The 14,829-nt window shown below is 47.6% G+C and overlaps 1 protein-coding gene across 2 annotated transcripts; it reads right to left on the bottom strand.

The window, feature by feature from the left end:
- Window positions 1-880: 880 nt before the first annotated feature.
- Window positions 881-7,468, bottom strand: CXXC1 (CXXC finger protein 1). Of its 2 annotated transcripts, XM_026496319.4 has the most exons (15): window positions 6,384-7,468; window positions 5,412-5,530; window positions 5,211-5,311; window positions 4,686-4,921; window positions 4,391-4,594; window positions 3,950-3,976; window positions 3,627-3,872; window positions 3,350-3,457; window positions 2,983-3,167; window positions 2,491-2,698; window positions 2,301-2,411; window positions 2,123-2,172; window positions 1,880-1,976; window positions 1,406-1,558; window positions 881-1,322 (listed from the first exon to the last, which is right to left on the bottom strand). In XM_026496319.4, exons 1-15 carry the CDS (start codon window positions 6,384-6,386, stop codon window positions 1,176-1,178), a joined length of 1,995 nt encoding a protein of 664 aa, XP_026352104.2. In that variant the 5' UTR covers window positions 6,387-7,468; the 3' UTR covers window positions 881-1,175. The 2 variants fall into 2 exon arrangements, with proteins under 2 accessions (XP_026352104.2, XP_026352107.2); XM_026496322.4 differs by lacking the exon at window positions 3,950-3,976 and having other exon boundaries at window positions 6,384-6,726.
- Window positions 7,469-14,829: the final 7,361 nt, after the last annotated feature.

Raw genomic sequence — 14,829 nt, 5'->3', positions numbered from 1 at the left:
CCTATCGGAGACCTGCGGCACCGGAGCTCCTCGCTTCGCCAACCGGCGCTTTCTCCCCACTCCGCCCACCTGGTTGCGCCTGCGCTCTCCCAACCTAAGGGGGCGTGGAGGGTTGGGGTTGGCCCTACGCTGTTCCTCTCGCGGTCTCCACGGGGGTGGGGGAGTAAGCAGGAGGGAGGAGCGCGGAAGGCTGAGGTCGTGTCAGAGGTCTCCTCTCCCACCTCTCGCCTACGTCGCGCCCGTTCTGTGCCGTCCGCCAAACATCTCCCCCAGGACTATTGTGTCCCGCTCTCTCCGCCCCGCCGAACAGTTGCAGGAGCGCGCGGGTACTCGTGCGGCCGCACGCTAACCCCAGCTCCTTCCGCGGGAACTGGAGAAGGGGGCGGTGCCGCGCTGCAGGTAAACAGAAGGGCCGTGCAACCGAGAAGGGCGGGCCCATCCTGGAAAGGCTGTGCTGTAGGGATCACTAGACCCGAGGACAGGGCGGGATGGGGTTCCCGGACTTCTGTGACACACGTGTCCCAAAAGAGGGGTTTGTGGGAGAATGAGACCTTGTATCCATCATCGAATACATTTCTGGTCTGGAAGATGCCGATGCTGACACAGGGGAGGTAAGTCAGTCACAAACTTAATTAGTGCCGACTGTATACCCAGTTTCAAGATGAAATGCTGAGAATGTAGGTCATTGGGTTCACTTTCAGCAAGGCATATCCCACCGCCCAAGGGTGCTCCTGCAGAGCACAGAGTACGTGCCAACTGTATACTTAAAGCTATATATGCAATCCCTCCTGAATACAGGTGGGTGCCACAGTTCATCTACCCAAAGGGTGTGGGAATGCAGTTGCAGCTGGATAAAGTGTGAAAACCATCAGTAGTAATCTTTGATTCTTCAAAATTTTATTAACAAAACCAGGAAGGGAGGAGGCAAGAGTGAGCAGACTCCACAGTCCCACCCAGGCACAGAGAATGGAGAGACAGAGGGACAGACAAGGACCAGAGAAAATTCTGAGACCCTCTGGTAACAGCAGCTGGGTAGTCAAACGGTGGATGGGCACAGGGAGAAACTCAGGGATCACTGGAGAAACAGACGAATGGCAGAACAGACAAATGGGGGATTCAGGGCAGCTCCCCAGCCTGGAATGCAGGGTGTGAGTACTTCTGGGCCAGTGTGAGGCTCAGCGGTCAGCACTGGAGCGCAGGTCGGTAGTGAGTGGGTCATGTTGGATCGTTTGGTGCAGCATCAGGGCCAGTAATCCTGCCCGGTTAGTCATGGCTGTGCGTACATTGCGCTCCTGCTCAAACAGCTCGTCCAGCTTGTACCACTGCCAGGGGAGCAGAAATGAGCCATGAGAAGGAGCTCCAGAAGCCCCACCTGACCCCAGCCACATTCAGCATCAAAGCCTACCACGCGCACACGCTCCAGGTCAACTTCAGCACGCCGCAACTTCTCCCAGCAGTAATGGCGGTTACACTGGCGTTTGGGTAGGCGGCAGAAGTCACCTGTGAGCTCAAAGACATCACGTACAAGAGGGCACCCGCATACCTCATCTGCTGGCACCTGCAAGGAGATCAGGAGTCAGGGATGAATGGGGGTGGTGAGGCAGAAAAGAGAACAGGAATGGAGAGCGGTCAGAGAGGCAGGAAGGGAGGAATAGAGAGTTCAGGGAGTAGAGAGGAATGGAAACGCAGAGGAACAGGAGACAATAAGACAGGGAAAAGGAAAAGAATGAAGAGTGAGAAGGCAGGCAAAGTGAGAGTTACAGAAGCGGTCAAGTAGGGAAAAGGGAAGGAAGGAGGGCAAAGGAGGAAGCGAGGGATGAATGTGGGGCAGTGAAGAGGAAGAAAGGACAGAATGGGGGGAGTTGAGGTCAAACCTTACTTTGGGGTCCCGTGAGTGCTCAGGGCATAGCACCTGGAGCCGCTTACAATATGTCTTGCTCTGAGGATTGTAGACATCACAGAAGAGTCGTGTAGCTCTGGAGGTTACAGTAGAGAGAAGGTAGTGGAGGGAGAGAAGGGGAACCCATCTATTCTTATCCATGGCCATATCCTACCCCAACATGCCACTTCCAACCCCAGCCTTAACCTCCCTGCTCTAACTCCACAGAGCGCCCACACTCACCCCTCAATGCGTGTGGGGTACATGGACCCAAAGGACGTCTGGCTCTCATACTGGAGGGATGAGCACAAATGGAGGGAACTGAGGATGTGTGCTGCATGCCCTCCTGAGACAACCCCCAGACAACACATCTGTTCCCCCATGGACCCACTGATACTCCCCCTCAGGGTGACACCCTGACCTTGGCGTAGCAGCGCTCCATGTGGCGCAAGGCAACACGTGGGTTGATAGGGTGCCCGCAGGAGACGCAGAAGATCTGCAGATCTGTGTCATCACTGTCACCCTCATTGCTCTGTGTGGAGTGGAAGCAATGATAAGGCCAGGCAGGACCAGGTACTGGGCCCCGTGCCACTGGGCCTGTGCTCGCTCACCTCCTCATCCTCACGGACAGCCTGCTGCTTGGCACGAAGAATGATGGCCTCAAGCTCATGGAATCGGCGCTCCATTTCCTGAAGGCGGGTGCGGGCGCTCTGCTGCTCACGGCGAATACGTTCGAGCAGCTTCTTCCCGTGCTCCTCGGCAATGCAGGGACTCTGCTGCCACTGCTGGATGCGCTGGGGGAGGATCTCGTAGATGCGGCTGCAGGGAAGCAGTGGGTTGGGTACAGGCAGGGAAGGTGGCAAACAAGAGAAGTGGGGTGATCCAAGAATGGCAGAATGGATGGCTGACCAAATGGCGAAAAGATAATTAAGTGACTGCATAGCAGATAAATAAGCAGATGGGCACCTGAATGGTGGGCGGACAGATGGGTGCTTTGTGGACTGAACAGTGGGCAGGTGACTGATGGGAAGACATACAGAGCGCTCTGGCCATGCCCTACCCCATATTCCCTGACTCCCTTGAACCTCTCCGGAATGACTCACTTGGCTGCCAGCTTCATGCCACAGTCATCTGAGCAATACTTGGAGCCAGGCTGGGCAGGGCGCACACAGCCAGGTCCCAGGCACTGCGGTAGTGATGCAGGGTCCTTGGCATCAGCACGCTCTGGGTGTTTCCATTTGTCCTTGTGCTTCTGTTTCTGCCGATGCCGCTTATATCTCTCTTCCTTCTATGGGATGAAGGAGGTCGGGTCAGGTTAGGGTAGAGTTAAAGTCAGCCCCAAATCCCTGTCTCCCCCTGTATCCCACCCCTTCTGGCTCTTGCCCCAACCAGCTCCTGACCTTTGCCTCTCCCTCCCCTTCCTGCCTTCTGCCTTCTGCCTTCCCATACCCATTTCACCCTCTCCATCACCTTCTTCTCAGATTTCTTCTCCCGACGTTTTACATGCTTCACTTTCACTGCCCTCTTCCGCAGCGCAGGGTCTAGGAATGGAGACTCCTCTGTGTCGCTCATCCAGGGCTGCAAGTGAGACATACACTGACCCACCTGCCCCACTCATGACTACCCCACCACCGATCAGTTCCAAATCAGCCTTCTATACTCTGCCTCATCTTCCATCTCTCCTCATCATGGGCACTCAGCTTCTGTAACCTCTACCCTTTCACCATGGGATGCTCTGGCTGCTCACCAGGCCATGGTCATCAAAGGCCCCCGCACAGAAGTCCTGGTACAGATCAGGGTCCAGTGGCAGGTCCTCATCTGAGAGTGGCTCAGGTGTGGCCGTAGCCTCAGGTGGCTCCTTGACTGCTGATGATGCCACTGCCCCCTCGTCCTCACGGATGCGCCCCAGCTTCTGTGATGGCTGTGGCTGCTGCTGGGTGGGCAGTGGCCTGCGAGGCCTTGGCAGGGACTCTGAGGGCGTCACTGGCGAGAGCTGCGGGGCAGAATCTCAGGACTGGCCCTGACCGCCCTGCCCGCATGCCCCGCCCTGCCCTGGGGGGCTGGACTCACCGAGGAAGGGAAGTACTTGTACGATTCCTGTGCCGGCAGGAGGAAGGCCCAGGTCAGCCCCAGGTGGATGGAGGGTGGCCCTGCCCTAGCCCCTCCCACAAGAGCCTAGCCCCACAAACTAGCCCTGCTTTGCCTCCCCAGACACACCCACTACCCCCACTTCTCAGCACCAGGACATGCTCAACCCTGTCCCACCTGCCCTGACATGCCTGACCACCTTGAAACATCTGGCTCTACCCTGCCCGCCTGGGGTTGGAGGTGCCCCTGCTAGGCCCGCACACCTGATCGTGCCCCATTCATCTGGGCGGACCAGGCTCCTTCCCACCTGTCTGTATGCAATCAGGCCCCACCTCACCTGGCCCACCCCTCCTGGCCTGAATGAGCCCTTCCTGGACACACTGACACCCCCACCTGGCCCTGCCCAGCTCTACCCATGCTCACCCGGGCCCGCAGCTGGCACTGACGCAGCCGGCACTTCTGCCGGATCTTGTTGGGGCCCCCAAACTTCTTCATGTCCCGACAGAAGTCGCAGTGGCCACAGTCCTCAGTGCGCCGGCACGCCTCGCACTCGCCACACATGCGGGCTGACCGTTTGATCTGCTGCTGCTGCTGCTGCTGCTGCTGCTGCTGCTGCTGCTGGTGATGCTGAGGAGAGGGGCCCAGAACAGAAATCAGGAACGCAAGTAGGGCCTGAGATGGGATCCCCTTACCTATCCCAGCCATGGCAGCCACTCACCTGGCTGGGTGTGGCCACCAAGGGCTGTGGAGAGGATTTGTGGGGCGAAGCAGAGCCCCGAGCAAGCATTGCCCCAACCCCTGTCCCTGACCCCGCCCGACGCTGCAGGTCTGGATCCGGGGCAGGCCTCTTGCGCCCTCCACCCTCATCCCGGGGCTCACTGCCGTCTCGCTCATTGCTGTCCCGTTCCCGTGACTTCTTGTGCCGATAACGGATTTCCAGCTTGGGGTCTTTCTCTGTGGAGCCAAGGTGGGTTGACACTGAGGTATTTGGATGGTCCCAGAACTCTTTCTTCCTCTTTTCTGTCCCACCCACCTTCTCTGTCCCCCTACTCCAGGGCAGAGCTACCCCGTCTGGTGGGACCCTGTATCTGGGCTCAAGGTGGAATCTCCACTCCAGCTCACCAGAAACCAATAATCACCCACAGACATATATAACTACTCCCCATGACCCACCCTCCCCTTATGGCTTCTCCTCCCTCGAGGCAGGTGGATCTGTCTGCCCTGTCCAGGCCACCCCCCTCACCTCGGCACTCCCGACAGTACCACTCCCGGATGGCCTTGGCCATCTTCTCAGTGATCCGGATGCAGTCCCCATGGAACCACTCATTGCAGTTGTCACACCCGCTGCAGAGGATGGGGTGAGTGGTGCAGATGTGAGGGGCCGGACCCATCAGCCTCACCCAACCTTGCAAGTGTCAGCCCCGCCCGCCTCTCCCCGGCTCACATCATGAAGCAGTTGATGTCTGGTTTACGGCAGATGCAGTAGATGGGCGCATTCTCCCCATTCTCCGACTTGCTGTCCTCCCCAGCATCTGGAGGCTCTGGGTCTGAACCATCACCCTCCTGTGGGATGCCCCCCACCATCATGGTTCCTTAGAGAACCCCCATCATAGTGCCTCATCCCTTGTTACAGCTCCATCACGGCTCACCACAAACCCCAACATTTTGCCAATAGACTTTCCATCACAGCTCCTCATAAATCTTTCCATCACAATCCCCACAAGCCCCCCATCACTCGCCCCTGACACCCCAGTACCACACTAATAAATCCCATCACTCTGTTTCGGACCTTTCATCACTTACCCCACTAACATTCCACCACTCAATCCACACACTCGTAACAGTTAGTTACAAACAATCTACTGTTCATCTCATACTGTCCCCATCGTGACTCCTCACAGGCCCCCAACACTTCTCACAGACACCACGGGGTATATTCCGCAGACAGAACATGTATTTCCATCACGGTTCCCGCAGATCCCCCGTTATCAACCCCACAGACAACCCGCCCCCATCACCTTTCCCCACCGGTCCTCTGACACAGACTCATCACGGCTCACTACGTACTAGTCACTACCGCTCATCGCAAACCCCTTATCACTCTGCCCAAACAATCTCCCATCCGGACCCCCGCGGAACTACCGAAAGGGATCGCCACCAAACTTCCATTACGGACCCCCCATAATGGCTCATCACAAAACTCCCAGATGGTTCACACATCAGAAAAAATTCAGAACATCAGACCCCCAACATTCTACCCACAGACCCCTGTTAAGGCTCACCACAGGCCCCCACCATATTGCCCGCAGACTCTCCTTACGGCTCACCAGAGACCCCCAAGAGTCTGCCCAAGGACCCCACCACTACCAATCCCACTGACCTCTACCACCGACCCCCTCCCCGGACCCGTACTCACCATCTCTCCGCTGCCGGCGCACCCCTCCGCGAACCCCGCCAGCGACCCGCGAATCCACACAGACCTCTCGGTGTCGTCCGCGGCCGTTGTAAAGGCGCCCACAACTACTTCCGCTTTGGTCGCGCCTCCCGGGCACCGTACTCTTATTGCGCAGGCTTAATGCGTCCGCTCCGCAGCAAACAAGTAGATCCGCCGCCCAGAGACTCTACGGTCTCTCAGACGCCACCATCTTGACTACTGAGACCGTACGGCGGCGGAGTCCGTAAGTTTGCAGGAAACATGGCCGCACCTATATGGCTGCTTTTCCGAGGGCACCGCCACCTTGTCAGCTGAGTCCGTACGGTGACTGCTTGTACGGACTCCGTTACAGGAAATATGGCCGCGCCTATGTGCGTCTTCCACGCAGATGCCGTCATCTACGAAAATGATTCCGTAAGATGGCCGAGTCCGTACGTTCACAGGCAATACATGGCAGCGTCCTAATCGCGGCTTCCAGGAGGGCGCCGCCATTGGCCATCAATTCCGTACGCCGGCGGCTTCCACGAAGTTCAAAGAAAAAGTGGCAGCTCCCTAAACACTACCTGTATCAAGTTACACTCACCCTCCCATTCAGTCACTTTTCCTTCTACATGTATTAATGGCGCGCCAGCAGACTGTGTGCCTTAGCCCTGCGAAGGAAACCTTTCCCCCTGTTATGTCTCCGATGTCACCGTCCACCACTCTTTCCCGCTCGCATTTCTCCTTCCAGTTCTTCAGCCAGGCCTGGCATGATTCAGCCTCTGGGCTTTTGCAGGAGCGCTCTCGCCCCTCAGAATTAGTCCCAAGCAACCATGGAAGGCCATAAACGGTGGTGAACTGACCGACTGGTGAGAAGTGGCTGAACCAGGGCAGATTTTGAAATCCGAGACAGCTGGTTTCACCAAGTCTTCCCCCGACCCCGCCACCGCCAGAATGTGAATTTGCCGGGTTCCTGGTGACGTCCACTTCAGTCCTCTTGTTTCATACATATTCAATTCTCTCCCGTAAAGTTAATTGTAACATTTTTAAATTAGATCACGTACAATAAAAAAATTTTTTTGGACAGATCGTAGGTAGACGTCTCTTTAGGGTAATGATCTAACTGGGCAACCACTGAGGTCAAATGAGATACAACAGGTCAGTGCCCCCACCACCCCAAATCCCACCCAATGCGCGAGTCACGGTCATAGTAAATGTCCATATGTCCACATTCAGAGTCAGAACAACTTGATTCGGGTTGCGGAAAGCGGCTTGGGGAAAACGAAACTTTTCCCCCTTTGCTGACAATTCTTCTGGATTTCTTGGCTCCGGACGTAATAGCAACTTATTTGCTACTGATGATTCTCCTGCCCATGGTTTCAGTGGTCTGGTTTTCATTTTATTTATTTACTTATTTTTTACCTTTCCTAAACATTTTTACTCACGGCGCCTCCACACCATCACACAACTGAAGACACAGGAGCTGCAACATGGATTCAATGACCTTCTCTTTTTAAAAGGCGTTTTTAATCCACAAAGCAGACCTTCAGATCCAGACTTGCCTCCTTTTTCTAATTAATTAATACTCAATTAATCTTAATTTGATTGTAATTTATTTTAATTAACATAATTTAATTCATCAAATTTAGTTGTTCATTTACTGTATTAAATTAACTTTAGTTAGTATAAATGAATATGTATGTGTTGGTAAGGTACTCAGATAAATTTACTTTAACATCAATTAATGAATTTCATATAATTCAATTTTGATATAATTACAATTTGATGTATGAAAATAAGTTTAAGGGAATATAGTTCAAGTTTAACTTAAATTTAATTACTCAAATTTAATTTAACATTACTGACTTGATTTACTAAATTTAATTTGGCTTAAAATAATTTAATATTAATTCAATGTATTCAATTCAATGTTGTGAATCATTTAATTTCAATTTAATATTGTTTACCTTTATATTTCATTTTATTTAATATGATTTAATTCATTCAATTTCAATTTAATACATTTAAATTTTAATTCAAATTCACCTAACTCATTACCTTTTAATGTTATATAACTAAGTTGAATTAATTAAATGTATTTTCAATTACTGTAATTTTAAATAGTAATTTATTAAATATGATTTATTCAATTAAGAAAAACCAGTGGGAAAACACAAATTACTCACCTCGTGAATGCAGAAAGAGCCATCAGTACAGATCCTTACAGATATTAAAAAGAGAATATTATTCACACATTTATACCAACATAATGCAATATATTTGGCTACTTAGATAAAATGGACAAATTCATTGAAAAAAACAACCTACTAAAACTAACACATGAGGAAATAGAAATTTTGAATAGCCAAGCAGCTATAAAATTATTTGAATTTCTAATTAAAAACTTTCCCACAAAGAAAACTCCAAGCCCAAATAGCTTCACTAGTAAATTCCATCAAATATTTAAGGAGGAAAAAAGATCAATCCTATACAAAGTGTTTGAGATAATAGAGGAGGAAAGAACCTTTCCAATTCATTTTCATAATCATTTCCCTGTTACCAAACTAGACAAAGACATTACAAGAAAAGAAAATGACAGGCCAACATACCCCATGAGCATGAATGCCACAAATTTTGAGGAACAATCTCCAAAAGACTGCTTTTCCTATTTATTTATTTATTTATTTATTTATTTTTTTTTAAGTAACCTCTTCCCTCAATGTGGGCCTTAAAGTCACCACCTGGAGACCAAGAGTCACCTGCTCTGCCAACTGAGCCAGCCAGGTGCCCCCTGCTTTTACTTTTGGCATCACTATGGATTTTAAGGTTCCACAAGACCATGCTTACTTCTGACACTAATTGCAAGTTTGCGAGTCCCCAACTAATTCACTAGAAGGACTCACAGAACTCACTGAAAGTTGTTGTACTCACAGTTATCACAGAGAGAGGATTAGAATCTGTCTAAGACAGAGTCTGGAAGGGTCTAATTCACTAGAAGGACTCACAGAACTCACAGAAAGTTGTTGTACTCACAGTTATCACAGGGAGAGGATTAAAATCTGTCTAAGACAGAGTCTGGAAGGGTTCCAAACACAGAGCTTCTAGTTATCCTGTCCCATAGGCATCTTGGACACAGTTAGTTGCTCTTAGGGACAATACGTGACAACAGGCATGGAGAATTGTCAACCAGGGAAGCTCACCTGAGCCTTGGTGTCCAGAGTCTTTATTAGAGTTCCATTACCTAGGCACTGTTGACTACCCATGTGTCTAATCACAGTTTCTATCCCCTCAAGAAGCAGAGCTGATACCATGTGACTTTAAGTCCTCACCCCAAGTCACATTGTTAGACTATCCAGTGACTAAAGACCCTTAGGCAAAGACACTTCTGTCAGGAATGACGTTAAAGGGCTCAGAGATTATCTCCCAGAAGCCAAGCAGAACAAAAGCCAGACCTCTCTTTAGGCAAGGTTAAATTCTTTACTACACAAGGGCAGAGTCATTAACAAAATATAAGCAAATTGCATCTAGCAATTTGTAAAACTGATAATATACCATGAAGAAGTGTATTTATGCCAGGAATGATCTTCAAAATGCAAGATTGGCTTCATGTTTGAAATATTGTGGAGGATTAGTTATTATACCATGGCACTCTCCTCAGATTATACATCTCCTCAGAGGCCAAGTAGGCAAAACTTAATTGCTGTCTGAGTCTTGGTGGAATGCCCTGGATTTCCCCCAAACCAAGGGAGAGAAGCAGCCTTATGAGGAATAGCCAAAAGGCCATGTCTCATCCATCTCCCCAGCTGCAGTTGAGCACAAGACTTACCACTTCAGCTCTCCTTTGGAAATGGCCACTGGCTATAGAAGCACTTGACTGAAGTTTAGAGCTGATCACTCAGCAGAAAAGTGACCATCACCAGTACTGTCCATATGGCTCCTCTGATTGGGTGTTATTTTTAGGGGACTAGGAATGTAGGAAATTGATACCATGATGATCTTGCTAAATCTAATAAAACGTCTGAATGTGTTTGAGCTTGTTGTCTCCTAACCATCTGAGTCTGTGGAAGCATGGCAAGCCATGCTGAACAGCTGTAGTAGTGATACCTGTCACCTTGTTAGCCACCACACCACTGCTTAGGGACTGCTTGGCCACTTGACAGTTTGAGGCAATGAACATTAAAACTCCCTAGGCTCCAGTAGCAAATGCTCTTGCCTAAGTGGTGGGTGACGGGGGAATATGAGTCCCACATTGCCCAACCTGTTCATAGATGATCACCCATTGGTTGGCAAGTCAAAGCCTCTGTGTCAATGACCTAAAGCATTATCACACTCTGCCCACAGGACTGACTGACAAACCACCTCCCAAATTTAGGGGCCTATTCGCCAAGTGTTTTGGATTTATGTGCTCATGCTGCATAATCATTCTGGCAGTCAAGAGAAAAACTCTTCCTTCTTCTCCAGATACAACGTGCCTCACTAGACAGCTCTTGCTGAGTGCAATTGACTTAGCCCATGGCCATCCTGGTTTTGCACGAGAAGGTATAAGCTACTCTACTACCTCTCTTAAAACTTCACTGTGAGGCATCTGGTGGCTCAGTCGGTTAAGCGTCTGCCTTCAGCTCACATCAATCTCAGGATCATGGGATCGAGTCCTGCATCAGGCTCCTTGCTCAGCGGAAGCCTGCTTCTCCCTCTGCCTGCCGCTCCCCCTGCTTCTGCGCTCTCGTGCTCTCTCTCGCTCTCTTTCTGACAAATAAATAAGTAAAATCTTAAACATACAAACAAAAACTCAATGTCAGCTACAAATCAAAAGCAGGTGTGTTTGCTGTGCTATGTGGGAAGAAGTCATTTCATAGACCCAGCCAATACCCCCTTCATGAACCTGTTTTTTGTTTGTTTTTACTGATTCTTGGGCTGTTTGGTCTGCCACTTTCAGAGTATAACAGTGTCCTGAGACCAAAAAGTTAAAAACTCCCATCTTGAAATATACTAATTACAGTTGACCTTTGAACAACGTGGGGGTTAGGGGCACCAAGCCCTGTGCAGTTGAAAATTGACATATAACTTTTGACTCTCCCAAAATGTAAATACTAATACCTACTGTTGACCAGAAGCCTTATCAATAACACAGTCTATTAACACATGTTTTGTATGTTTATATGTATCATATCCTGTATTCTTACAATAAAGCTAGAGAAGAGAAAATGTTATTAAGGAAATCCCAAGGGAAAAAAATACATTTTCGGTACTGTACTATTTTTATCAAAAAAAATCTGCATGTAAGCTTAAACATGTATTGTTCAAGGGTCAACTGTATAGTTTAGAGAAACTGCCTAGATTTGTGCTAAAGTGTCTCCAGTTTTACCAACTATTGCCTTTACTTCATCAGTGCAGCTATTAATGCAGTGAGGAATGGGGGGAAAAGCCTTAATATTATGAAAAGGTTTGATCTTCCACCACCTAAAATCATCTCAGGAGTCCCCAGAGGTCCACAGACAACGCTTTCAGAACCAATTTTCTATACCATAAAGATTAGCATTTATCACGTACTGTCGAGTATTGTTGATTGAGTGCCATGGATTACGCTCATTGCACTAACTAAACCGGACCTCTCTGAAGTCAGGGACACAAGCTTTTTACTTTTTTTAGTAGGTGTACACTATCTACCTGGTGTAGACAAATGTCGGTTAGTTGGTACTTAATCATGCTCATTGAGATCTTAAAAATAATCAGCAGTTACCTGTCTTTCTGTAGATGACTTGGGAAGAGAACACACAAAGTTGCGAAATAACAACAAAAGAAGTTTTGAAATGCGAAGAGAAACTACTTGAAATACACCAGTTGTTGGGGGTGTATAAAAGAAATACACCAGTGAAATCCTCTCAGAAGAGGCAGAGTAACTTTCCAAGTCTTTCTTTTTTCTTTCTCTTTCTTTTTTTTTTAGATTTTATTTATTTATTTATTTATTTATTTGAGAGAGAGCAAGAGAGGGAAAGAGAGCACAGAGGGAGGGGGAGAAGCAGACTCACTGCTGAGCAGAGAGCCCGATGCAGGGCTCAATTCCAGCACCTGGAGAGCATGACCTCAGTGAAAGGCAGACACTTAACCGAGTGAGCCACCCAGGCGCTCCTCCAAGGTCTTTCCTATCTAGATTTTTATTGTAGCAAAACATTGTAATTTAGTAAAGCCCTAAAACTTAGAAGGAAAAGAAAGTATGATTTGTGATATTTTCCCTTTACCTTTCTTCTAATTATAATACTAACACACTGCAGAAAAACTAAAAAATCTAGAAATATGTAAAACAAAACCCATGAATAATTCTACCATTGAAGAGAAACATTGTTAACTTGCTAACATTTAGATATGTACATACAGGTACATAAACATTAAAAAGCAGATTTGGGGTTATGTGAGTATTTCCAGACCTATGTTTTAATCTTTTGATCTAACGTTTTTTGAGACATACGTTTCCATATCCATAAATACTTTTTAAAATAATTCTTAAACTAATTTCAAAATGTTTTTTAAGTCCCTGAAAGTTAGGATTGTTATCCGCACTTTACAGTGAAAGCAATTAAGACTCAGGGCGCCACATAGTCTCTAGCCAGACCACATAGTCAGTAATAATAAATCTCATATTGTTAGTAACAATTTTCCTGCTTTGAGTGCTGTTCAGTGGGTTGAAATCAGGGCATAGACTGAGGGAACCCCAGCATGGGAGCAGCTAAATGAAAAGGCTGATGAGGCAGCCACAGAATGGAGTAGGTTCTGAAATCTGAGGGTCACAGTGGACCTAAGTCAGGAGATGGATCAGTAGTCCAGGTAGTCAGACTCCAGGGGTCAGGATCTTAGTCAGGAAACAAGCAACATGGAATGAAGAGCAGCGGTCTCTGGATGTCAACACACTTCATGGTCTGTTGGTGTCGGGATCATCAAAAAGGACGTGACTAACAGCGGCATTGGTTAAAACAATGCTTAACTCACACAGAGAAGGGACAAAGTGAGCCAGTGGGGCTCTTATTGCATTGGGTGTGAAGTCTTCATTTCCCATTCAATGTGCATTCCTTTGTTCTGCTTAAGCATGTCATAGAGCACCTGGCTAACTCCACTACTATATCCCACCAGGAATGGGGTCCTCCACCTGCTGCACAAGATGGGTGCTTGTAGGCCATCCCCCTGCTAAGGATAAACATACAGGTTTACTGAGTATATATCTAGGAATAGCTGGGTCATATGGTAACTCCATGCTTGACTATTTGAAGAAACTGCCAGACTGTTTTCCAAAGTAGCTTCACCATTTTCTATTTCCACCAGCAGGTTCTAATGTCTCCAGCTCCCCAGTAACATTTATCTGTCTTTTGGATTATAACCATGTAAGTGGGTGTGAAGTGGTGTCACACTGTGGGCTTGATTTGCATTTCCCTAATGGCTAATGATGTTGAGCATATTTTCATGTGCTTATTGGCCATTTTTATATTTTCTTTGGAGAAATATCTTTTTCATTGGTTGTTACTGTGTCTATAAATATTCTGGATACATTCCTTATCAGACACAGGATTTGCAAACATTTTCTTCCATTCTGTCAATTGTCTCTTCACTTTCTTGATGGTGTTTTTTGAAGCACAAAAGTTTTTAATTTTCAACCGACAAAACTAAAAGACAACCCACTGAATGGGAGAAGATATTTGCAAATGGTATATCCTATAAAGGGTTAGTATCCAAAATATATAAAAAACTCATACAACTCAACACCAAAATAACAAACAATCCAGTTTAAAAATGGGCAGAAGACAGGAACAGACATTTCTCCAAAGAAGATATACAGATGGCCAACAGACACCTGAAAAGATGCTCAACATCACTTACCATCAGAAAAATGCAATCAAAACAACAAGGAGATATCACCTCACACCTGTCAGAATGGCTAAAATAAAAAACTCACGAGACTACAAGTGTTACCGAGGATGTTGGGGAAAAAGGAGCCCTCATGCACAGCTGGTGGGAATGCAAACTGGTGCGGCCACCCTGGAAGATAGTATGGAGATTCCTCAAAAAATTAAAAATAGAACTGCCCTATGATCCAGTAATCACACTACTGGGTATTTACCCAAAGAATACAAAAACACTAATTTGAAGGGAGGTATGCATCCTTATGTTTACTGCAGCATTATTTACAATAGCCAAACTATGGAAGCAGCCCAAATGCCCATTGATAGATGAATGAATGAAGAGGATGGGGGTTATACATATACAATGGACTATTATTCAGCCATAAAAAAGAATGAAATTTTGTTATTTGCAACAACATGGACGGAGCTGGAGAGTATAACGCTAAGTGAAATAAGCCAGTCAGAGAAAGACAAATACCATATGATTTTACTCATATGTGGAATTTAAGAAACAAACAAATGAACAAAGGAAAAGAAATAAGAGACAAACCAAAAAACAG

This window comes from Ursus arctos, unplaced genomic scaffold (assembly GCF_023065955.2).
Source record: "Ursus arctos isolate Adak ecotype North America unplaced genomic scaffold, UrsArc2.0 scaffold_17, whole genome shotgun sequence".
NCBI classification, from domain to species: Eukaryota; Metazoa; Chordata; class Mammalia; order Carnivora; family Ursidae; genus Ursus; species Ursus arctos.
Note: the sequence above shows the minus strand (reverse complement) of the source record. Positions and strands in the feature narration are given on the sequence as shown.